Source organism: Haliotis rufescens, unplaced genomic scaffold (assembly GCF_023055435.1).
Source record: "Haliotis rufescens isolate VD_foot unplaced genomic scaffold, xgHalRufe1.0.p SCAF_17, whole genome shotgun sequence".
Classification (NCBI taxonomy): Eukaryota; Metazoa; Mollusca; class Gastropoda; order Lepetellida; family Haliotidae; genus Haliotis; species Haliotis rufescens.
In genome coordinates, this window is record NW_025963857.1 from 1,418,869 (window position 1) to 1,444,298 (window position 25,430).

At 42.0% G+C, this 25,430-nt stretch overlaps 1 protein-coding gene across 1 annotated transcript; it reads right to left on the reverse strand.

The window, feature by feature from the left end:
• Positions 1-1,523: 1,523 nt before the first annotated feature.
• On the reverse strand, positions 1,524-23,973 carry LOC124151734. Its single transcript, XM_048397307.1, has 6 exons — positions 23,659-23,973; positions 17,876-18,167; positions 15,889-17,460; positions 9,005-9,114; positions 3,940-4,231; positions 1,524-3,525 (listed from the first exon to the last, which is right to left on the reverse strand). Exons 1-6 carry the CDS (start codon positions 23,719-23,721, stop codon positions 1,868-1,870), a joined length of 3,987 nt encoding a protein of 1,328 aa, XP_048253264.1. The 5' UTR covers positions 23,722-23,973; the 3' UTR covers positions 1,524-1,867.
• Positions 23,974-25,430: the final 1,457 nt, after the last annotated feature.

Sequence of the window (25,430 nt, forward strand, 5' to 3'; positions counted from 1 at the left end):
AAATTCTCCCAAATCTTCGTTGCTAACATTTTAAACTGTTGACTACATATCCAGGTGAGCTACAGATCAGGTGAGCTAGAGACAAGGCAATCTTTTATCTAAATCGCCACTGTGCCTTTATGTCCTGTACAGAGTATGTGCCTAGGAGTCTTTGTGGACGGGCATGTCACAACTGAAACGAAGCTGTGGCGGCAAATGTCTCTGGGGTGTTTATCATCACAGAATAGAGATATTATAAGTCGGATAATATTGAATGCATAATGTAACCATGTGATGTGATACACAACTTTGATGTTGACATATTTCTGTCTCAGTGTTGCACATATACAAACACAGTTTCAGATCTGTAGGAAGGGTCCAGAGGAGAATAACTGCTCGATATTTAACAGCTGACATTGTGTTTTTGTTTCCCTCGAGAACATCTCTAGCAACGAGTACCGTGGTATGCTGTAGTATATGTAGTCGTGCTTCAAGACCATGCTGTACCTGTGTAGTTCTGAAGTAACATACTTCCTCTCAGTGAGAGTTGAGACTTAACGCAGGCCTCGTGTAAATGTACGGACTTAAACAGGTCAATGAAAATAAGCACTGGGGCTGTACATAGTGCCAGATCCCCAATAACCATCGGGCATATCTGATTCAACTGACCTTTGCCTGGTACGAAGAAAAGAAGAAAATAAATCTGTAACATCGTCACCCTGAAATAATAACTCAGGGACTCTACCTCCGGGTCTAGGAGCTAGATGAAATAAAACAATGTTCCTGGTCACACAGAGAAAATGTGGGTTTTGTGTTGTTATACACCTGCAGTCACATTATTGATGTCATGTTTCCTCCTTTTGTACTCAGCTTTGTCTCTTTTATATATTGTGTAAATACATGTCATCTTATTGTACAGTTTTAGAATTGATTTGTTAAACGTTTTACATCTGCAGTTTATCATTGTTGTAATTCAAACACAGGATTTTAAGTTGAAATTCACATCAATATAAATGTTATAGTGAGAATAGATTACCCCTTGTACGTAGTGAGCTGATTGTATATGGTGATAATAGAAATAACTCTGACTGTTGACATGTCCCTTGTACAACAAAAAATCGGGGGGAAATAATGATAATAATAAATCCAACAATTACAACAGAGCTCTCAGCCATTGTGGCTTGGATACCTAATACGTTGCAAAAGTGGTCGTTGTGTTTGCTTGCAGAATTAACATGCTTGGTGTGACGAACAGTGGCTGTCCGCAGCAAGATTGGTGGCTATTAACTTTTCAAAAACTTAAAAATAAATTATATTTTTGATAACAGTTTTATTTCTTCTTCTTGTTGAGTTTGAGGTGAAGTAACTTTTGAATTCAGTTCATTTCTTGATTATTTACCTTGACTTATAAGAAATGCTTTCGGAAGAGATTTCTTGTGAATATGGAAAGGGTTTCAAGCTTTTGATTCACTGTTTTACTTAACTTCAACAAAGTCCGTTTCTAAAACAGAACTTGCAGAACTTTAAAAATATATGCACAGATCAAATTTCAGGTCTGTCGACATTTATTAATAACATGTACACATAAAATCAATAAATGTATGACGTCCACCACACGTCTTGGTAATCCTGATTACTTCAGTATGTTGATGTATTAGAGAGTAACATGGACAGGTCTCGTATCGGAGATGTCTTTAAAACACAGTTGATGTATCGTGTACTGTGAGACATGCATGTGACTGAGATATCCTGAATAGTACACCGTCATCCATAAGGCAACTTGCGGATAATCAGTATCATACAGTTTGGGCTTTTATGAATTCCTTCCTAAAGACGACAGCAACCTGAGAGAGTTCTATACACATATATATGTCACAAACACACGTTGTCAGTGGTTACATGTGAACACCTTAATAACTCCTTTCCAACTGAGACAAACATACACGTGGCCATGTCCGTCTACACACACACCCTCGGGGTCCTTGATACCGTCCTGTTGTGTCAGTATGTTTCTGACAAACTGTCCCGTCTCCGTCAGATGGATGACGCTGTGTTGAAGGTAGTCTGTCACAAGGATGTCACCTGTGCTGGTACTTGTGATACCCTGGGGATCCTTCAGTGCTGTGTCTCCTGTAGGGCTGTAGTAGGTGAACACCACATCTCCCTCAGGGGTCAGACACACGACACGCTTGGTTCCACCGTCAGACACCAGGATGTTTCCTGTCCTTGTGGTACAGAGGAAGTCGGGACATTGTAAGATGTTGTTACCATTTTGGAGTGGACTGATTGACCTCAGAACGTTTCCCGTCATATCCAGGATATCAACACAGGGAGGAGACCGGGAACTAGATGCTAGTGTTGATGGTGTCAGGGACGTTATGCCCAAGTACTGTTTGCTGGTTGTGATGGTTGACAGAAGCACCAGGTCAGGGTTGACTTCTACTGTTACAATCTGATTGATGTCCAGGACAGTGACGGCCACATGGTTGTGTGTCAACTTTGTCAGACCCCATGGTTGACCACGCAGACTGAGTTTACTGTGACGTGTCTTGTTATTCCTGGTGTAGAAGGACTTCACACTCTTGTTTTTGTAGTCGGTGACTACAACTGTATCTGTGTCATTCACCACCCTCACTGTCACGTTACTTGGGGATGATGTGGTACTGTCGCCTGTTACTCTGACATCAATGGTGTCCTGTAACACAGGAGTAGCCTTCAGGTCCAGCACACCCTCATACATGACGTCTATCTTACCCAGCTGTAGATCGTCCAGAGATTTACTTAGCTTGTCTGTGTCCTGTCTGAATGTGACCCCGGTTATTCTTCCTCCCTCCTTCACATCTGGGTCTCCGACAGCCTCCACATCACCGGCCTCACATCCCTGATACATCTCATACACATCCATGTCACACTCAGATTGTAGAGCCTGGTCTATCAGCTCAGCCTGTTGTTGGTACATCTGTACTGACATCTCCCCTGACTTAATGTCTGCCTTCAGTTGTCTCATCTGTTTGTCTGACATCTCTTTCAGTTCGTCCAGAAGTTTCTGTTCCTTGAGTTTTATCCCTTGTATTGCCTTCAGACTTGCAGACTTGATGTCGGATTCCGTCTGTGAATGTTGACGTATTTCTTCTGCCATCACTGATTTCTTTTTCTGCACCTCTGTGTTTCGATTGTGTCTTCTCCTTGACAAAGTCTCTTTCATCTTCACCAGCTCTGTCTTCACAGCCATCATTTCCGACTCGAGTGTGACGACCGAGTCACATTTCCTGTGGTAGATAGTGCAGCATGTCTGACAAACAGCTTTCTTACAATCTTTACACAAATATTTGATAGTTTCGTCCTTGTGCTCTTTACATGTTACCTTGTGTCTTCTTCCGACCGTGACCTCGCCGGAGAGGTCAATGACTTTGTGTTTCCGTAATGACGGGATGCGGTTGTGAGCTCCAGTACATTTGTCACAGAGTGCCTCATCACAGACCGAGCACCAAACAACAGCTGGAGTTGTCTCCCCTTCCTCTCTACAGTAGCAGCAGGAGGCTGTATCTGCAAATGTATATTAATCTTCAATGTGGTGTGTGTATTGAGAGGAGAAGAGGAGCCATCTATATGTGGTGTATTTCAACCATTATTCTATTTTCAGTACAATGTATTTTCTATGTTATTTGTTGAATCTACATCTGTCCAAGTTCTTCTCCAATATTCACACAGCTCATGTGAACTAGATGATATTGTTACTGCAGACATTGCCAACATGTAAGATGAGGATGTATTTCGGCAAATACACCAAAAACACCATGGACAAACGTGAAGCAACAATAATAACAAGTATCACATTAAAACATACTGTTCTTCCTGTGCAGAAATACATATAGGTACAGATCTCAGTTAAATTTACTTTTTGTATATCAAATCTCAGAAAATTAGATCGAGCCTGTTGAGACACAACTTCTACTGTACCTTTAGATCCAGGACCAAACGAGTCTAAGAGTCCCTGGATGATAAAGATCGGCTTGACGTCATCCGCCCACTCCTCCACTGGTCTCTCTGGTGCAGACACTTTCGTCATCTTGTTGCAGAATGGACAGAGGAGGGACTTGGCACTGATGGCTTCTGGTCTGGTCTTGGTGTAGTTGACGACACATTTTCGACAGAAGGTGTGATTACACACAAGCGTACAGGGATTATCAAACACCTCTGTGCATATTGTACAGGTCAGGAAATGTTCCGTTAGCTTCTGAGAGGTCGCCATCTGAAACATTTGAAGAACATTTTACACAATACATATACCTTATTCATGAGTGAGTGTGATTTTAAGCTGAATTTAGCCATATTCCAGCAATATCACGGTGGGGGACACCATACATTGGCTCAACACATTGTACCCGTGTCAGGAATTGAACTCGGGTCTTCGGCGTGACGAGCGAAAGCTGACAGTGATTCATAAACAACTGCTCATAATACAGTCGGAACCGTACAGTGGACGCTGCTTTTGTCAGATATTTATTGTGGCTTTGGAAAGTGTTTCGTTGCTTTTAGTTAGATACATATCGGAATTAGTTAAAATGACAAAGAACCCTTACGAATGACCTTATATAACTTGGCCTTATATACGAGGGTCATTTCAAGGGTATATTCCAAGGACTATAATGAAGATGTGCAAGATCGGATATCCTTGAGATGTCCCAGCAAGCGGTGGTCAAACTCCAAAACCTCAGATGGGGCTGCTTAATACTCCACATGCTAAGTCTGTTATTCCAAATGCATAAAGCTACTCTTTCAAAACACAAGAAAATTAAAACTACCACAACAACTTAATTAATCTTCGTTTCTATGATATAAGTGAAAATCGTACAGTTTTCAACTGCAAAGTCTTAATTATTCTTAAGTGTGTAACGGTTTGATATCATAACCGGTTTTTGAGACATTCTCTTGACTCGTCTAGGCCCTGAAACACGTTTGAGTGAGTGAGTGAGTGAGTATGGTTTTACGCCGCTTTTAGCAATATTCCAGCAATATCACGGCGGGGGACACCAGAAATGGTCTTCACACATTGTACCCATGTCGGGAATCGAACCAGGGTCTTCGGCGTGACGAGCGAACGCTTTAACCACCAGGCTACCCGACCGCCCCGAAACACGTTTAAATATCTTCCGCCATATTCCTACTGGGTCACTGGCCCTCATTACCATAACGAACGTAGACGACTGACTTCCGTGTTGTAAACAGAATGTAGGTATGCAGGTGACACACTGGAGATTGTGGTGACTATGAACCAGTACAGGGTATTAATACACACACATTGTTGACAACAAATACACTTAATTATCGATTAACGTTGACTCGTCATGATCTGTATATGAATGAATCTAACAAACCACACACGACCTACGGTTGTGATCTTGGACAGAGAGTTGTAAATAACCTCAACAGGGAATACTTGATAAATAAGATGACTAGTTGCAATGTGCTCGTGTTTCTATACGCATCAATACCCAGATAAACCATTCAGCATTCAGTGTATAATGCTATATACTGTCTTACCACAGCGTCACTGCACAGCATTCTCTCACCGTGTGGGTGTCACTCACTGGCGGTGTAGAGGGAAAGTGCATACCCGTGACAGAATATCCCCCATCTGGACAGGTAAAGTCTACTTCTGTGCAATATCTACACTTAAGAATTATACCGCATCCATGATTTAGTAGAGAGAGCGTTTGCTGGCTGCCAGGATATAGTTTCAATATTGGTGAGACGCAAAACAACATTCACACACGTTTGACGTTACTGTATGCCGTGAAACCTCGTTAATCCGGACAAAGTGGCAAACATTTTCAACAAAGACTAAATGGATGGCTTCAACTGTCCAGTAGTTAACTCTCCTTTATGTCTAGCAATATTCCAGAAGCATCAGCCTACTACATTTCACAACATATGAGGTACAAATTTCGCTGATTGAACTCGCGAAATAACGCAAACTCGCGTTACAGTACGTCCAAACTGATACCGCAGCATGTAGGCCTAGGTCTAGCCTCAAATCTTATGATAGTCCTTCCTTGAACAAATATTACATGATATGTAGTATGTAATGCACGACAAGAGGGATGACTTCAACTTTCCAATGGCCAACTTTAGCTTTTATGTCAAGCAATACTTCAGCAGCTCAAGTTATACTTTAACATCGAATCTACTGTTCAGAAACCTACAGGTCAAAGCGGCGTTAAACCCAACTCACTAATACTACTACTACTGCTGCTGCTCCTACTACTACTACTACGACGACGTCGACGACTGTTACTACTACTGCTGCTGCTACTACTACTGCTACTGCAGCTGCTACTACTACTGCTGCTGTTAGTACCACTGCTACCACAACGACAACTGCTACCACTACTGCTGCTGCTACTACTACTACTGATGTTGTTGCTGCTCCTGCTACTACTACGACTGCTGCTACAGCTGCTACCCCTAGTACTGCTACTACTACTACTACTGCGACTACTTTGCCTCTCTCAGAAAAGATACAATAAATGAGGCACGTTCTACTGTGACACTTGATCGATCATGATCGTGAACCACCAACTCAAAAGAATCAATGTAGAGAAAAACCTAGACAGATGTTGTTCTCATTTCGCTGAGCTGCGTGACACGTGGGATTGAGAAAAAATATACTTGTAGTTAAAAAACTGAGCTTGAGAAAACAATATACTTGTAGTTAACAAACTGGGATTGAGAAAACAATAAATAATTAAATCATGCATACGCAGTGAACACTCCAGAACATTTCCGGGATTAAACCCCATTTGACACACTCGGATTCATTTTACAATAATGTACACAAAATATATAGAGATTTGTTTTGTATATTTTGGGGCAATATACCATGGACACGAAGGCATTCGGCTAATACAACAGCACTCAGTTAAAAGGAAAGTTGATGTATATTTCACAAAATAGGATTCCTGTGGTGAAAATGATGTCCATGTTTATACATGTGAAGTCGTCTAGGTATGATAATATCTGGACTTTAAACTTGATTGTTTAGTGGAACATGGCCCAGTCGTGTTAGGTGCCGCAATTCGCCGTGCGGGAGATGTGTCCCTTATGTCGTATGATCGTAGGAATCCCAGTTTGGTCCTGAGTGTGTTTCTAGGTTTGTCAACAACATACCCGTGATCGTGGGTTTGGTAAACGTCTAAAACATGTATAACTTCACGATTTTCTCCCACAAAAGCTGACATTTGGAGATATAACTGTGATAATATTGAATACTGTCTCAGTCTTGTTGTCTGAACTTCAGATGCTATCTACACCAAGGCGTGCCTGACGGTGACGTGGAAGCAAAATCAAGCGTGTCGCTGCACGTTGTGCTCCCTCAACCTATTGCTTACGGATCTGCCACTACTTAATCTCAAACCAAGTATTTTCCGTGTTCTGAATGGGGCAGTTTGGTGTCGATTCCTTAGATGCACCAACCGATTGTGGTGTCTTGTTGAGGTGGCGTCACACGTGGACAACCCGCCCGTAGCAAGTCATAAATGTTGCCCTACTGTAGATAACATCTCCAAAGAGGGGTTATTGTGTTTCGAATGACACTAAAGTGTCTGACAACTTCGTTATTCTTCATTCCTGTTTGCAGCATACACACGGCGTGTAGACGGTGATTTTCAGCAAGGCGTGGCATTGCGTAAGTGTTATTTACGGTTGAACAAAAGTGTTTTTATGACCACCCGATAGCTAAACATTCATAATAAGCTGTCATAATTACCAAAAAATCACTTGTGTTAGTATCATACTCCTAACAAACACAGAAACATCCCAAATTGTGCGCCGTACTTAAATTGAATCAAGACCTTCATGAGTATGTGTTGAAAGATATGATTAAATTTCAGAATAAAACTATTCTACTAAACTTTATGAAGCACAGTTACTTTTTCCGTAAGCAAACATTCTTCCATTACATTGTAAAAATCTTGCATTCTACTGGCTTTTCAGTATCAATAATAAGTAAAAAATATATATTTGAAAGCACAACTTTCTCAAACCCGATGGCCAGGCAATTTCAAACATTGTTTCTTGGTTGTTGTTTTCTTAACAACAGTCAGTAAAATATCCGAGTTCTATCCTGGAGATCTATTCATTCTGGATCAGACAGTGGTTGATATCACGTCGGGGTACGGTGACGCAGACACTGAGTCTGACCACCCAATCCATTCAATCGCATGTTACAAGAAACATGAGTTGCTGGGGAACAGTTTTACCCGGAACTGCTGTGACGATGTCTATTCAACAGATAATCCCACGAAAAACAGCATTACTATAGGATGGTATACCGAGAGCTACATCAATTTCACGTCTGCAGTATCAATTGAACTTGTTTGTGGGACCGTTACAATAGTCCAAGCAAGGCATAGATGATGTTTTACCTGATATATGAGTCATTTAATATCAACGTGATTATGAATAAAGAGGTTTTGCACGAAGATTTGATTCCTGTAAATTCCAATTGTTCAGTTTTAATTACAGCAGGTTTCGGTTTGAACTCTTTGCTTGGCCAAACAAATAGTTTCACAACATTACATACACTAACAAACATTTCATGGCAGTAAATACGTTCCCATGATATTTGTATTACCACTCAAGCAGTGGTCGTGTTTTAACCAGAACAATCATTAACGCGCTATCATGACCCAGTTATTCTATATCCATACCCAGGTTTAACTTCCGGGTTTGCCATGTACCCCACAGACGTGTACACAGACACATCTCTACATGACATATAACACAACAATACTGTCACTGCTATCAAGGTGGCATGGCCTGATCTAGTTGACAAGATACACATGTGCTTATACTGCAGGCATATATCAAGAAACATGTTACCCAATATGAAGTCAACTCAGGGTGTAATGTGTAAGTTAGATCGCATTTACCTAACAAAGCACATTACAGACAGATCTGACACACTGGATACCCAGCCCCAGCCAGGAAAACACGAGGCAAATACACCTGCACACAACATTACCTTGCTTGTGATGAGATTCTGGTAACCGTAGTCCGAGAACTGTCTGAATATCTCGTGTTTCACGTGGACATAATGACAACCTGTGTGATCCCCGCTAGTTGGGTGGGACACTGTGCACAAAGTACAAAGTCCATGACATGTCTATGTGCGTCGGCAGTCATATGTTATCTTGGGTCAAAAGTTTGTTAAAGGGTTTTTAAAAAGGATACGAATTGAGCATTATCCTTACATAATGCCATTTAAACACGAATGTATACTAAATCTGAAGTATCAGGTGTCATGAATGTGTTCTATTCTAACATTCAATATATTTGTTCTGGTCAGAATCAAATTTTAATTTATTAATTCCGTAATTGTAACCATTTTAGGTTTCATAGTGATCTTTGGATAATCATTTCAGACAAATATTAACAGATACTCTTCTTCCAATTATCAAGGCCATCATATCTCCATTCTATTATGATAAACACCCTGTATCTTGAGATACTTGAGAAAGCTGACAAGGTGAAATTGGCGCAGATCAACCTTGGTGCACCTGAACCAAGTAGAAAGCTGGTCTACCGTGAGGTTGACAATAGTCTCCAGAGACTGAAAGATCAACTGACCCAAGGAAGGACAAGTCCAATCCAGTTCCTTGATGCTGCAGGTCACGTATTGAAGCTTGGAAACTCATTAATGCGTTGAATGTTGAATTATGTTATTAATTCTTGTTAAACATGTTTCTTATTTATAATATTATGTTGAATAAACCATACTCATTTATTAATTACTTTTCTGATTTACAATTTGTTTTCTTACAATCTGAAATGAATTAGCACAAGATCATTCATAATTATAATCCTGGTGTTCCCTATAATTCAAACTTAAACATAAACACAGTTAATGATCTGTGTGGAACAGTCCATATTGATAGGTAGAAGGCAGGGGATTTGTGGTCCTGTCATGCATATCCTATGTTGTTATAAGCTGTATGGCACATGGCCTGTATGGCTGATGGAAGGATACCGTATCAACTCAATATGATTGATGGCTTCCTTCTCACTCTGCACTGCTGCACATACATATCTGGAGACAAATCCAGTTTTGCGAAATAAATTACATGCTGACCTTTTGATTGGACAAAAACCTTGCTGACGTAATCCTGTTAATCAAAGCAATCATGTCCAGTTGATCCATGGTACTTATCGCAATCGAATGGACATGCAATAGCCTGGATCTTGATGGGATATTATGAGATTTATGATTCAGGGAATCTAATAAATAACATTGTGAGAATATGTCCACAGCTCTGACCTGGACTATCCTCGTTTAAATATGTCGACACATAATCTTGTGCATGTATTTATAAATAATTTTGACATTTCTTCTTAACTATAGTGGCAGTTCCTAAGGCAAAATTATATCTCACAAGACGCATTCAGACATTATCTGTCAGTAGAACCATAAGTCTGATGTATGAACTGAAATCATAAGTGTCTAATGTGTGACCTAGAATCATAAGTGATTGATGTATTTAGGTGGTCAAAGGTACTTGAATTCTGCCACTTCTTCAGATGGAAAGTATTCCCTAATTGCAGTTACCACACATGATGGTATAGGACGACGATAATGTTTATTAGCCTTCCATGGATCCATCTGGTAAATCGGTTGTATGCCACATGACTAGTGTTCTTAATCGGTGATATGAAATTGTATAAATTTGTTACCATACCGGAATAAATTATGTTCAGATGTCATAATTCATTGCTCCTCGATCTTGGTTATTATGGCCAGCACGTCTCTGTGAAGTCCGTGTACACATTGTATTAATTGAGCACTTTTGTATGTTAAGAAATGGTATGCAAATTAAATATTTTCACCTTCAGTTTTGTGCTAGTTATTTGTTAATTTGATTGCAGGTCTTTGGAACTGATCACACTTTATTCACTCGCTGACAGTTTAGAAGAATATCTGATGCAGTACAATGATAAGGATATGTCAATATTAATCTATGCAGCAAAATTTACTATGGTTATAGTTATTATCATCAGTAAAGAAGGAACATACTTATGAAGTGGTTCGTTATCGTCTTATGGGCCTGCCAAGCTGACTTCCAGGAGCGTCAACTGTATGTTGGTGAACTTTACTGAGAATCTTTCATGTTGAGTTACGAAACCCAAAGGTTCAGCTCCATTTTCTCTCTCGCCCAGGCAGTAACATGCAAACATTTGGACTCAGTTCGCGTTGACATGGCCATACCGTTGCCACAGTCACACCTACCAACAAAATTATGATCTAGCTAATATTATGCAAACCTATAATTTCTTCATGGAACAGTTCCCTTGAAATAACGGCATTATTACAATAACAACCCAAATCCTGTAAACATGCGAAACGCACGATCGTCGCACGAGTAAAATACGTATGCATGAATGTTAGGGTGCCTTATTAGAACACACGAGAAAACACCGGAAAACACATTCTTTTTCCTACGTTTATCTTTAAAACAAATGCCAAGAATCCCCAGATACACTCGTGACAGAGCCATCGGAATGTTGCAAGTAGGCATGCGTACTGCAGACGTTGCATTACATGTTGGTGCGTCCGTGAGGCCAGTACAACGTCCGAGGGAACGTTACAATGCAACTGGAGTCCGAGAGTTGACGTCCACGTCTAACAACGCCAGCTATAAACCGCTATATTGGGACGTCACATTTACGCAATCGTTTTCTCCCATCAACTGTGACTGCACTTAACAAACTGTTCGCAATCGGCTGTGACAATATGGTCTGAGAGCCAGGGGCCATACGTTGGGCCAGTTTCTAGCCAACGTCGAGAGTGGGCTAGTGCACGTCTGCGTTAGACTCGACGTTAATGGCAGGGAGTGCTCTGTAGTGACGGATCCTGTTTTACACTCTCCAGAGGTGACGGTCGACGTTGGGTGTATAGACGGATGAATGAACGTTATGCTGGCGCTTGTGTTTCTGACAGAGATCGTTTTTAAGGAACTGGATCGGAATGGTTTGGGCTGGAACTGCACACGGTCATAGCACAGCTCTTGTTCCTATTAGTAACAATATGAATGCGATGCGCTACAGGGGCGAGATTCCTGCTCAGCATGGTGTCCCTTACCTCAACGCCAACGCCAACATGACGTTTCAGCATGGCAATGCCACAAATCACACCGCACGCATCACACGGCACTTCCTGCAAGCTAACAAAGTGGATGTTATGCCTTGGCCGGCTAAACGTCCGGACCGTGAATATCCGGGGTAGAATAGGGCTTCAGCAACCTATGCTTGCCGTAAAGGCGACTTTGCTTGTCGCCTGGGTGGTCAGGCACGCTGACTTGGTTGATGAATGTCATTGATCCTAATTGCGTGGATCGATGCTCATGATATCAATCACTGGGTTTTCTGGTCAAGACTCGATTATTTACAGACTGCCGTCATAAAGCTGGAATATTGCTGAGTGCGGCGTTAAACAACAAACCGACCAACCAAAAGTCCTGACATGAAGCCAATCGAACATTTGTGGGACTCTTCGGAGAGATGTGGAGAGGAATTTTTTTTGCCCAACCTTGCCTTACCAGGTTGATATGTACTGTCGTCCTACTACAATAAATACTTCTTCGGTTATTATAACGAAGTACACTTTGTGCGATCATGAGAGTAAATTTGATCTTCCACAGTTTGAGTAGATCTCTAGTGCACCATTCTTGTACCAGCCGACTACTGAAGATGGGGGGTGGGGGTGGGGTGGGGGGTGGAGGGGGGTATGACGTTTGACATTGCCAATCGTGTGGCACCGTGTCCAAACAGCATGCATCGTTGCTCATGCTGTCAATCACTGATTTCTCTGGCCCAGGCTGCCAAGATGCAGTTGAAATATTGCGGACTGAGCCGTAAAACAACATTCAGGCAGTAATTGTAAACCGTAATACCCTGTTAATCCAGATAGAACCTGGTTCAGTGTAATCGATCCACGGGTTCAAAAATATCTGTGACGTCCTCCATTGTTTAAGAGCTCCATTATTGTTTAAGAATGTAGCTGGCTATCAATTACACTTTATCTTGAATCAACATTTCGGTTCATTGTTACTCGGAATAGACTGATCTAAAGTTCTTATTTGACAATCAAGAGAATGATTACTAATGTTATCGGAGCATGTGTCTCCAGCGTGGCTAGAATCCGATTAGTATGATTTGATGACGTGTAATAGTTGACCTCGGATACGGCGACACGTCACAGTGAAATTAGCTATTTTATCATTTCCAATATCCAAAATCCTTAAAAGCTCAGAACGTGATATGCATTATGTCCTGTTACAGCCTGTTACCTGTAACAATGTTCGCGTTTAAAAAAGCTAGATAAACCTTTGACGAGAAGAAACTAAGGATCGGTTAAACATATAAATCCTTGTACCAAATATATTTGGGATAACACTGGCAGTGTGGGTTGGAATCCCGGACGGGACTCAACTAAAAAAAGTATGAGAATCTATACTTTAATTAAGAAAGTGTTTTTCCAAATATGTTACATTTGTAAATGGCATTGTGTGTTCAATATAAATTCTAGTTATCGTGTATTTAAAACTTGCAAGCGATTTCAAAAGTACACGCTTAGGTCCCCACGTAATTGGATAGAGTCGTGAACCTCGTATCGTTACGATCAGCTCTCGACGAAGCTTGGCGCACGTGCAACAGCAGCAGAAATCATAATCCATGGACATCACATCACCACTCAAACACTCAAACACTGTAAATACAGTTACTAAACACAATATGCAGAGCTGCGTAAGTCAGGAGTGCCTATCAGGATCCTATTATCGTGGCTTCAAATCCCAGATGGGAGATGGAGGCATAGAGGCGAGGAGTGTCTGACAGTGGTGAGGAGATAGTGATAGGAGAAGGTGATGCGAGGAAGGGGAAGGGGAAGACAGGGTTGTCTGTCAGTGAGGAGGAGAAGGTGATGCGAGGGGAAGACAGGTGTGTCTCTTCAGTGAGGAGGAGATGGTGGTGCGAGGGGAAGACAGGGTTGTCAGTCATGGATGAGGAGAAAGGGATGCGAGGGGAGACAGGTGTCTCTTCAGTGAGGAGGAGAAGGTGGTGCGAGGGGAAGACAGGGGTGTCTGTCAGTGAGGAGGAGAAGGTGATGCGAGGGGAAGACAGGGGTGTCTGTCAGTGAGGAGGAGAAGGGGATGCGAGGGGAAGACAGGTGTGTCAGTCAGTGAGGAGGAGGAGATGATGTGAGGGGAAGACAGGGGTGTCTGTCGGTGAGGAGGAGAAGTGGATGCGAGGGGAAGACAGGTGTGTCTGTCAGTGAGGAGGAGAAGGTGATGCGAGGGGAAGACAAGGGTGTCTCTTCAGTGAGGAGGAGAAGGTGATGCGAGGGGAAGACAAGGGTGTCTCTTCAGTGGGGAGGAGAAGGTGATGCGTGGGGAAAAACAGGGGTGTCTCTTCAGTGAGGAGGAGAAGGTGATGCGAGGGGAAGACAGGGGTGTCTCTTCAGTGAGGAGGAGAAGGTGATGTGAGGGGAAGACAGGGGTGTCTCTTCAGTGAGGAGGAGATGGTGATACGAGGGGAAGACAGGGGTGTCTGTCAGTGAGGAGGAGAAGGTGAAGCGAGGCGAAGACAGGTGTGTATGTCAGTGAGGAGGAGATGGTGATGCGAGGGGAAGACAGGGGTGTCTGTCAGTGAGGAGGAGATGGTGATGCGAGGGAAGACAGGGGTGTCTGTCAGTGAGGAGGAGAAGGTGATGCGAGGGGAAGACAGGGGTGTCTGTCAGTGAGGAGGAGATGGTGATGCGAGGGAAGACAGGGGTGTCTCTTCAGTGAGGGGGAGATGGTGATGCGAGGGAAGACAGGGGTGTCTCTTCAGTGAGGGGGAGACAGGTGATGCGAGGGGAAGACAGGTGTGTCTGTCAGTGAGGAGAGATGGTGATGCGAGGTGAAGACAGGGGTGTCTGTCAGTGAGGAGGAGAAGATAATGCGAGGGGAAGACAGGGGTTGTCTGTGCAAAGCGTACTGGAATCATACGATCATGGGTTGGTGGGTTTGACAAACTTAATAAATGTCTCAGGTCTCTATCACTTCTGGCTCTTATTCCACATGAAGATAACATGCCGTAATATAACTGAACAACTGTTTAAAGTGGCGTAAAATCATACTGACTCACTTCTTACAGTATGGAAGTATGAATCATTGTGGATGTCAATAGAAGCCGTTTCTAAAATTACCAGATGTCAAAAACAGAACCTGCAGAACTTTAAAAATATATGCACAGATCAAATTTCAGGTCTATCGACATTGATTAATAGCACGTAAAAGTAAAATTAAAAAATGAATGACCGTCCACCACGCGTCTCGGCAATCCTGATTACTTCACTATGTTGATGTATTTTGAGAGAAACATGGAAAGTCCAAAACAGAACTTTCAGAACTTTAAAAATATATTGATACAGATCCAATTTCAGGTCTATCAACATAAATTTTTATAACACATACAAGTAAAATCAAAACATGTATGACCGTCAACGGGGAAAAGAATACTACAGACATTAAGTTATTTTCACACAAAAAAATACATCGTTTCATTATGCCATGACTTTGGGTTTGCAATGTTTCAAATTTTCTAGGTTCTGACACACCCCACACAGGTTAACACAAAAAACAGCTCTGAGATAGACTAAATTACATCTCGTTATCCATAAGGCAACTTGCGGATAATCAGTATCATACAGTTTGGGCTTTTATGAATTCCTTCCTAAAGACGACAGGAACCTGAGAGAGTTCTATACACATATATATGTCACAAACACACGTTGTCAGCGTTTACATGTAAACACCTTAATAACTCCGCTATTTAGACAAACATACACGTGGCCATGTCCGTCTACACACACACCCCTGGGGTTTTTGATACCGTCCTTTGGGGGCGGTATGCTTCTGACAAACTGTCCTGACTCCGTCAGATGGATGACTCTGTGTAGAAGGTAGTCTGTCACCAGGATGTCACCTGTGCTGGTACTTGTGATACCCTGGGGAGACTTCAGTGCTGTGTATCCTGTAGGGCTGTAGGTGAACACCACATCTCCCTCGGGGGTCAGACACGCGACACACTTGGTTCCACCGTCAGACACCAGGATGTTTCCTGTCCTCGTGGTACAGAGGAAGTTGGGATATTGTAAGATGTTGTTACGGTTGTGGCATGGACTGATTGACCTCAGCACGTTTCCCGCCATATCCAGGATATCAACACAGGGAGGAGACTGGGAACTAGCTGCTAGTGTTGATGGTGTCAGGGACGTTATCCCCATGTACCGTTTGCTGGCTGTGATGGTTGACAGCAGCACCAGGTCAGGGTTGACTTCTACTGTTACGATCTGATTGATTTTACTGACAATGACGGCCACCTGGTTGTGTGTCAACTTTGTCAGATTCCATGGTCGACCACGCAGACTGAGTTTACTGTGACGTGTCTGGTTATTCCTGATGTAGAAGGACTTCACACTCTGGTTGTTGTGGTCGGTGACTACAACTGTATCCGTGTCATTCACCACCATCACTGTCACGTCACGCGGGGATGATTGGGTACTGTCGCCTGCTACTCTGACGTTAATGGTGTCGTGTAACACAGGAGTAGCCTTCAGGTCCAGCTCATCCTCATACAGGATGTCTATCTCACCCAGCTGTAGACCGTCCAGAGATTTACTCAGCTTGTCCGTGTCCTGTCTGAATGTGACCCCGGTTATTCTTCTTCTCTCCTTCACATCTGCGTCTCTGACAGCCTCCACATCATCCGCCTCACATCCCTGATACATCTCATACACATCCATGTCACACTCAGATTGTAGAGCCTGGTCTATCAGCTCCGCCTGTTGTTGGTACATCTGTACTGACATCTCCCCTGACTTAATGTCTGCCTCCAGTTGTCCGATGTGTTTGTCTGACATCTCTTTCAGTTCATCCAAAAGTTTCTGTTCCTTGAGTTTTATCCCTTGTATTGCCTTCAGACTTGCAGACTTGATATCGGATTCCGTCTGTGAATGTTGACGTATTTCTTCTGCCATCACTGATTTCTTTTTCTGCACCTGTGTGTTTCGTTTGTGTCTTCTCCTTGACAAAGTATCTTTCATCTTCACCAGCTCTGTCTTCACAGCCATCATTTCCGACTCGAGTGTGACGACCGAGTCACATTTCCTGTGGTAGATAGTGCAGCATGTCTGACAAACAGCTTTATTACAATCTTTACACAAATATTTGATAGTTTCGTCCTTGTGCTCTTTACATGTCACATTGTTTCTTCTTCTGACCTTGACCTCGCCGGAGAGGTCAATGACTTTGTGTTTCCGTAATGAGGGGATCCGGTTGTGAGCTCCAGTACATTTGTCACAGAGTGCCTCATCACAGACCGAGCACCAAACAACAGCTGGAGTTGTCTCCTCTTCCTCCCTACAGTAGCTGCAGGAGGCTGTATCTGCAAATGTATATTAATCTTCAATGTGGTGTGTGTAGTGAGAGGAGAAGAGGAGCCATCTATATGTGGTGTATTTCAACAATTATTCTATTTTCACTACAATGTATTTTCTATGTTATTTGTTGAATCTACATCTGTCCAAGTTCTTCTCCAATATTTACACAGCTCATGTGAACTAGATGATATTGTTACTGCAGACATTGCCACCATGTAAGATGAGGATGTATTTCGGCAAATACACCAAAAACACCATGGACAAACGTGAAGCAACAATAATAACAAGTATCACATTAAAACATACTGTTCTTCCTGTGCAGAAATACATATAGGTACAGTTCTCAGTTAAATTTACTTTTTGTATATCAAATCTCAGGTAATTAGATTGCAGCCTGTTGAGACACAACTACTACTGTACCTTTAGATCCAGGACCAAACGAGTCCAAGAGTCCCTGGATGATAAAGATTGGCTCGACGTCATCCGCCCACTCCTCCACTGGTCTCTCAGGGGCAGACACTTTCGTCATCTTGTTGCAGAATGGACAGAGGAGGGACTTGGCACTGATGGCTTCTGGTCTGGTCTTGGTGTAGTTGACGACACATTTTCGACAGAAGGTGTGATTACACACAAGCGTACAGGGATTATCAAACACCTCTGTGCATATTGTACAGGTCAGGAAATGTTCTGTTAGCTTCTGAGAGGTCCCCATCTGAAACATTTGAAGAACAGTTTACACAATACATATACCTTATAAATGTGTGAGAATGGTTTTACGCCGCTTTTAGCAATATTCCAGCAATATCACAGCGGGGTCACCAGAAATGGGCTTCACACATTGTACCCATGTCGGGAATCGAACCTGGGTCTTCAGCGTGACGAGCGAACGCTTTGACCACTAGGCTCCCCGACCGCCCCCTTATAAATGACCCTCATGACATGAATATATATCCAAGTATATTCACGTCATACGATTCTTGCTCAAAAGTGGTTTAATGAAGGTTACAACATTCTAAGCCTCAGTAGAGCTTTCAGAAAGTTTTACAGTACACATTTGGATGACATTTCAAAATGTTATGCATCAGTGACAAGACTGTCAGATGCAATTCCCTATTTTGACTTTACCAAAAGTTCCTGTATTTATTTCAGGTAAACAATTTACTTGCTTTTGCATGTGTTTGTGATGTTACCAGTGGTGTAGGACATTATCACCTTCCCGCGCACATCTGGAATCCTCCCTATCTGATAGTGATTCATAAACAACTGTTCATAATACAGTCGGAACCGTACAGTGGACGCTGCTTTTGTCAGAAATTTATTGTGGCTTTGGAAAGTGTTTTGTTGCTTTTAGTTAAATACATAGCGGAATTAGTTACAATGACAAAGAAACCTTACGAATAACCTTATATAACTTGGCCTTATATACGAGGGTCACCCTTAACTATTTCTTTCTCGAGTTAGGCGGTGTGTTAATAAACATATTCCCAGGACTATAATGAAAATGTGCAAGATCGGATATCCTTGAGATCATCCAGCAAGCGGTGGTCAAACTCCAAAACCTCAGACGGGGCTGCTTAATACTCCCATTACTAAGTCTGTTATGCCAAATGCATAAAGCTACTCTTTCGAAAAACAGGAAAATTAAAACTACCACAACAACTTAGTTAATCCTCGTTTCTATGATATAAGTGTATAATGATATATACTGTCTTACCACAGCATCACTGCACAGCCTCCACTCTCCGTATGGGTGTCACTCACTGGCGGTGTAGAGGGAAAGTGCTTACCCGTGACAGAATATCCCCCATCTGGACAGGTAAAGTCTACTTCTGTGCAATATCTACACTTAAGAATTATACCGCCTCCATAGTCTAGTAGAGAGAGCGTTTCCTGGCTGCCAGGATATACTTTAAATATTGGTGACTGAGATGCAAAACAACATTCACACACATTTCAACGTAACTGTATGCCGTGAAACCTCGTTAATCCGGACAAAGTGGCAAACATTTTCCACAAAGACTAAATGGATGACTTCAACTGTCCAGTAGTTAACTCTCCTTTATGTCGAGCAATATGCCAGAAGCACCAGCCTACTACATTTCACAACATATGAGGTGCAAGTTCCGTTGATTGAACGCGAAATAACGTAGACTCTCGCTACAGTACGTCCCAACTGATACCGCAGCATGTGGGTCTAGTCTCAAATCTTCTCATAGTCCTTCCTTGAACAAATATTACATGATATGTAGTATGTACTGCATGACAAGAGGGATGACTTCAACTTTCCAATGGCCAACTTTCCCTTTTATGTCAAGCAATATTTAAGCTGCTCAAGTCTTTGGTGTCCACATTACACTTATTTTGAGGTATACTCGAGCATGCTCTTTCTATGAAGATTTCAAAGAGCGTCATTTGTTGTTTGATCAGGGCCACAACGTACAGACCCGTGACCATCCGAGGTAGAATGGGTCTTCAGCAACCCATCCTTACTGTAACGGGCGACTATGCTTGTCGTAAGAGGCGGATAACGGGATCGGGTTGTCAGGCTCGCTGACTTGGTTGATGCATGTCATCGTATCTCAGTTATGTGGATTGATGCTCATATGTCCATCACTGGACTGTCTGGTCGAGACTCCATAAGTTACAGACCGCCGTCATGTAGCTGAAATATTGCTGAGTGCGGCGCTAAACAACAAAAGCTTCCATAAAGAGGTTACGGTAGACAAATGGAGGGTATTTCCAAATTTGACGCATCCATGGGAAAAAACATGTCTGTTGCAATTCCCTATTTTGCCTTGTACCATATGTTCCTGTGTTTGTTAAGTTGAACAATTGACTTACCTTTGCATGTGTTTGTGATGGGTATCATCGGTTGGGCAGGATACACTCAGCTTTTAGCAAACACCTGGTATCGTCACTATGGGTAAATGATTCATAAACACATGCTTACTTTTAGTTGAGATTTCCTATGACTATGGAAATGCTTGTTTGTCGTCGCGTTTATCTCATGAGCTCTTAAGGAAGATGCCAATGGATGCCCTCAGCCTGGAAGACCTTAGTAGGATCACCGCATTCTTGAATGAGTTGTATTCTTAACCGAAATAAATTACATGTGCAGATATTTTTCTCTTTTTCTATAGGGATATCAGTCTTGAAAAGTTTTCTGTTTTAGATGATGTGGATGGAACCAGCAGAGACGTGATGAGCAGGAAGTAACAGAAAAATGGACGGAACACTATACAGGATTAAATTTCGGCTGTTTTCGCTTGTTCTCGGCGCTATCGCAATTTTTATTCTGTTTTCGTGTATTTCCACCCGTGAAGATCCGGGGTAGAATAGGTCTTCAGCAACCCATGCTTGCCGTAAAAGGCGAATGTGCTTGTCGTTAGAGGCGACTAAAGGGATCGGGTGACTTGGTTAAATTACTCTTAATGTGAATAATTTTACATTATGGGTCACGTGCTTACTCTTGTTACAACCCGTAATGTAAAAATTACTCTTAATGTAAAAATGTTTTACATTAAGGGTTGTGGGTTCACCCTTGTTACAACTCTTAATGTAAAAAGTGATAGATAAAAAAAATTACATTAAGGGTTATCACTATAAAATAATACTTATCGAATTTTCATGAAACTTCGCAGATTTAATTGATCGTTACTTTGTCTAGATGATCAAATGACTAATCATTTTTAGATTTCCTCTCTACAACGACCACCTGGTTGTTGTATTCAGGCTTCATAAAAGGGTTTATGACCCTTAACCCCTTTAACCGATCCCTATCAAACTTACTGTTTTACAAAGGTTATTTTTCGATACGCTGCAAGGAAACCTCGTTACTATCCTAATACCGTAACGACGGAAAGGAGGACTCAGACCAAGCAGATCAGACCAAGTTGTAGATGATGGAGGGTTGTTAGAATGGTCCATTAACAGAGTTTTAGGCATCAAATAATTGACAATTTGTTGCAGTACTACGGATATGACAGCTAAGCATACACCAGAATCATATGCTCTTGCAAACGAATGGAATTCCAATGCAATGATGTTTGGTTAAAAGAAACAACTAAGGTTTCGGGATCTGACTGCTTCCATGGGACGACAATGCTACTCAGTGTTTGACTCTCATGGTGGCCATACAAGATATTGAGAACAGATGATCTTCACCTTGAAACTCTAGTGTTCCGTGTGTGCCATATCGAACCTGAGTCAATGACAATGACGCTTGCCAATTTTAAACAATCGGCTACCATCTGTTGATTATTTATATGATATATAAAATATAAGCCAGATAACAAGACATATAAAGCTCTTATATCGAGGAGCTAGGGTATATCGCTAGGTCTCACATCTCTTCTCAATGTACATACTTCTCGTTCTGTTTCTATGGCTCGCGTTTCTTTTGGCGGTGAGTATAGTTATCGTGTGACTTCAAACCGCTGACAGTGCTGAGTGAAACTGTATCCCTACTTAACATACGAGTTTATCTCACTACTGTTACATCGCATATTACCTCCGTGTTCTGGGAAGCTGAGGGTCATCATAGGGACTATCTTTCAAAAGGCCAAACAATAAACAAAGTATAACGTGCTACGTGTTTAGGCAATGGCGGGATGAAATTATGACTAAGAGACGTGGAACGCAGTGGAAGGGTGTGTTCTTCCACCAGGACACTGCGCCTGTGCACAAATCAGTCATTCCCATGGCAACAATCCACAAATGTGGCTTTGAACTCCTTAGCATCCACCTTATTGTCCTGATCTGGCTCTGAGACCTCCATCTGAATAAAGCTCCAGCTGGAGCCCATTTCGACTCCAACGATGACATCATAGCAGCTCATGACAGCCAAGAGACTTCTACGAAACTAGGATAAAATACCCTTCATGTGGAAAGGGATTATGATGAAAATGTTCCCAACTGTGTTTCCTCTCTGACTTGAACCAGATTTATCATTAAAAGTAGGTAGTTGTGACAACAAGAGGGGGCATAACTCGTCAGATAAATTATGTAACTCTCAAAATATGAATTTGTTATATTTATTTGCAGTATATTTTTTTAATGATTATATTAAGATCATGAGAAAACATCGAAATGAAAAAGCAATAAACGGACTTGCTGTTAAAAACCGTAAGAAGCAATGATTACAATATAGTTACGAATTTACGAATTTACGAATACGAATAGTAATACTAAAATCATTATTCATCATCATCACATATATTCAGATCTATCGACTGTGTTACAAATATAACGTAGTTGTGTTCCGTTTGCACCTCGGTTCGGTCAAATGTGAATTTTCTTTGAAACGTGAGTGAGTTATACTTTAACATCGAATCTACAGTTCAGAAACCTACTGGTCAAAGCGGCGTTAAAACCCAACTCACTACTACTACTACTGCTGCTACTGTTGCTACTACTACTACTACTACTACGACGACGACGACTGTTGCTACTACTGCTACTGCTGCTGCTACTACTACTACTCCTACTCCTGCTGCTACTACTACTACGACTGCTACTAATACTGCTGCTACTACTAGTACTCCTACTACTTCTGCTACTACTACTACGACTGCTTCTATTACTGCTGCTGCTACTACTACTGCTGCTGCTACTACTACTACACCGTCTGCTACCACTACTGCTGCTGCTGCTGCTGCTGCTACTACTACCAGTACGACTGCTACTACTACTACTACGACTGCTACTACTAATGCTGCTGCTACTACTACTACTGCTGCTGCTGCTACTACTACTACTACGACTTCTACTACAGCTGCTACTACTTCTACTACTACTGTGACTACTTTGCTTCTCTCAGAATAGATACAATAAGTGAGGCATGTTCTACTGTGACAAATGATTGATCATGATCGTGAACCACCAGCTCAAAAGAATCAATATGGATAAAAACCTAGACAGATGTTGTTCTCATTCCACTGAGCTGTGTGACACGTGGGATTGAGAAAAAATATACTTGTAGTTAACAAACTGGGCTTGAGAAAAAAATATACTTGTAGTTAAAAGCATGCATACGCAGTGAACTCTCCAGAACATCCCGGGATTAAACCCCATTTGACACACTCTGATTCATTTTACAATAATGTACACAAAATATATATAGATGATGATGGGAATTTGTTTTGTATATTTTTGGGCAATGCCTTACACACATTTTGTTTTAGTATTGGCTGTATATAATCTACCTGTAGAATCCGGACCAAACGAGTCCAAGAGTCCCTGGATGACAAAGATAGACTTGACGTCATCCGCCCACTTCTCCACTGGTCTCTCAGGAGCAGACACTTTCGTCATCTTGTTGCAGAATGGACAGAGGAGGGACTTGGCACTGATGGCTTCTGGTCTGGTCTTGGTGTAGTTGATGACACATTTCCGACAGAAGGTGTGATTGCACACAAGTGTACAGGGCTTGTCAAACATCTCGTGACATATGACACATGTCAGACAATTTTCGTTTCCCTTTTGTGAGGTCGCCATCTGAAATGTGATACGTTACATCATATATTATGCCTCTACGTGTATATATGGCCATTCAATAGCTTTACACTTGTAAATCAACCATGGTGTATCTTAGGGGGGAGGGGAGGTGAAATTGGGTTTAACGCTGCGATGAAAACTATTTTACTGATATTGCAGGGTGCATGCACATGTGTGTGTGGCTTCGTGTACTATTCCAGACTTACATGCCCAAGTGCTAGCCTACTGAGATACCATGCGCAGGTTAACATAGATGCCACACTCAGACATAGTATACGGACTCTGAGCCGTCCTTTCCCCTTTAGGCAAAGCACCTCGCAAGTTAACAACAAGTAACGTCTTTTGGTACGGCGGGGTCAGGGGACCAAACCCCTGACCATCCACGCTCCGGGTAGACGCTCTTTCCACTACACAACAGTTGCGGTTCTGGTGTTAAAACAGTAACCTCTTACTCATATATGCACACCGTGTATCCGGTGACAAAAAAGTACTGTCAAGACAGAATCAATGTGCTATCTTCTTTAAGATGTTTATTAAGGGTATACCCATCTCAGCTGTCTCACTCAGTGAGCGCTACCTCACATCCGCCGTGATTACGAACATGACAACATCTTAAGGGCACCCATTTACTGTTCTGCGTTACGTTTGTAAGACACAGTTTATTGGTCGGTCACACTTGTATATCCCTGGTATTGTTATGTTTGTTGTTGTTTAACGCCGTGCTCAGCAATGTTCTAGCTATATGTAAACAATCTGACAATCCAGTGATTTACATTATTAGCATCGATATATACAAATGTGATACGATGATATACATCCAGCTTGCCATCCGATCCCCTAAGTCGCCTCTTACGACACGTATGGGTTGCTGAAGACCAAATCTGACCTGGATCTTCACGGAATATATCGATATTAGAGAGTGTATTAAACTTAATGGATGCCTTACCAGATGAAAATTCTAATATCTGATCAGATATACGTAAAACGGAAATAGGATAAGGTGTTTGTATGTTTGTTGTTTAATATCATGAGCATTGATCAACGAAATTGGGATACGATGACATGCATCAACAAAGTCAGCGAGCCTGACCACCCGGTCCCGTTAGTCGCCTCTTACGACACGCATTGTCGCCTTTAACAGCAAGCATGGTTTGCGGAAGATCTATTCTACCCCGGATCTTCACGGGTTTCCTAAGGTGTTCAGTGAAGCATAAATAAGGAAATATGTAAGGAAATAAATAATGAACAAACCAACTTTTCTAAAGTGTAACAACTGTACTCGGCATTGCCCCAACAGTATTATCTGTAAATAGTCCATGAACACAACGGAAGTTAACTATAGGACTGTAGGAATTACATTATGACGTGTGTCGTGACTGTGAGACCGGTGTGACGACGATATTGACGTGAAATTGCTGGAATATCGCTCAAAGCGGCGTAAAACCATACTCACTAACTCACTCATTCACTCATTTATATA

Coding starts and splice junctions, on each gene's coding strand:
- LOC124151734 (XM_048397307.1), bottom strand. CDS start 23,721: ATGACGTCAAGTCTATCTTTGTCATCCAGGGACTCTTGGACTCGTTTG. Junction 9,115..15,888: donor CGGTATCAAAAACCCCAGGG/GTGTGTGTGTAG, acceptor CTTTGTGCACAG/TGTCCCACCCAACTAGCGGG. Junction 3,526..3,939: donor GTTTGGTCCTGGATCTAAAG/GTACAGTAGAAG, acceptor ATACATTTGCAG/ATACAGCCTCCTGCTGCTAC.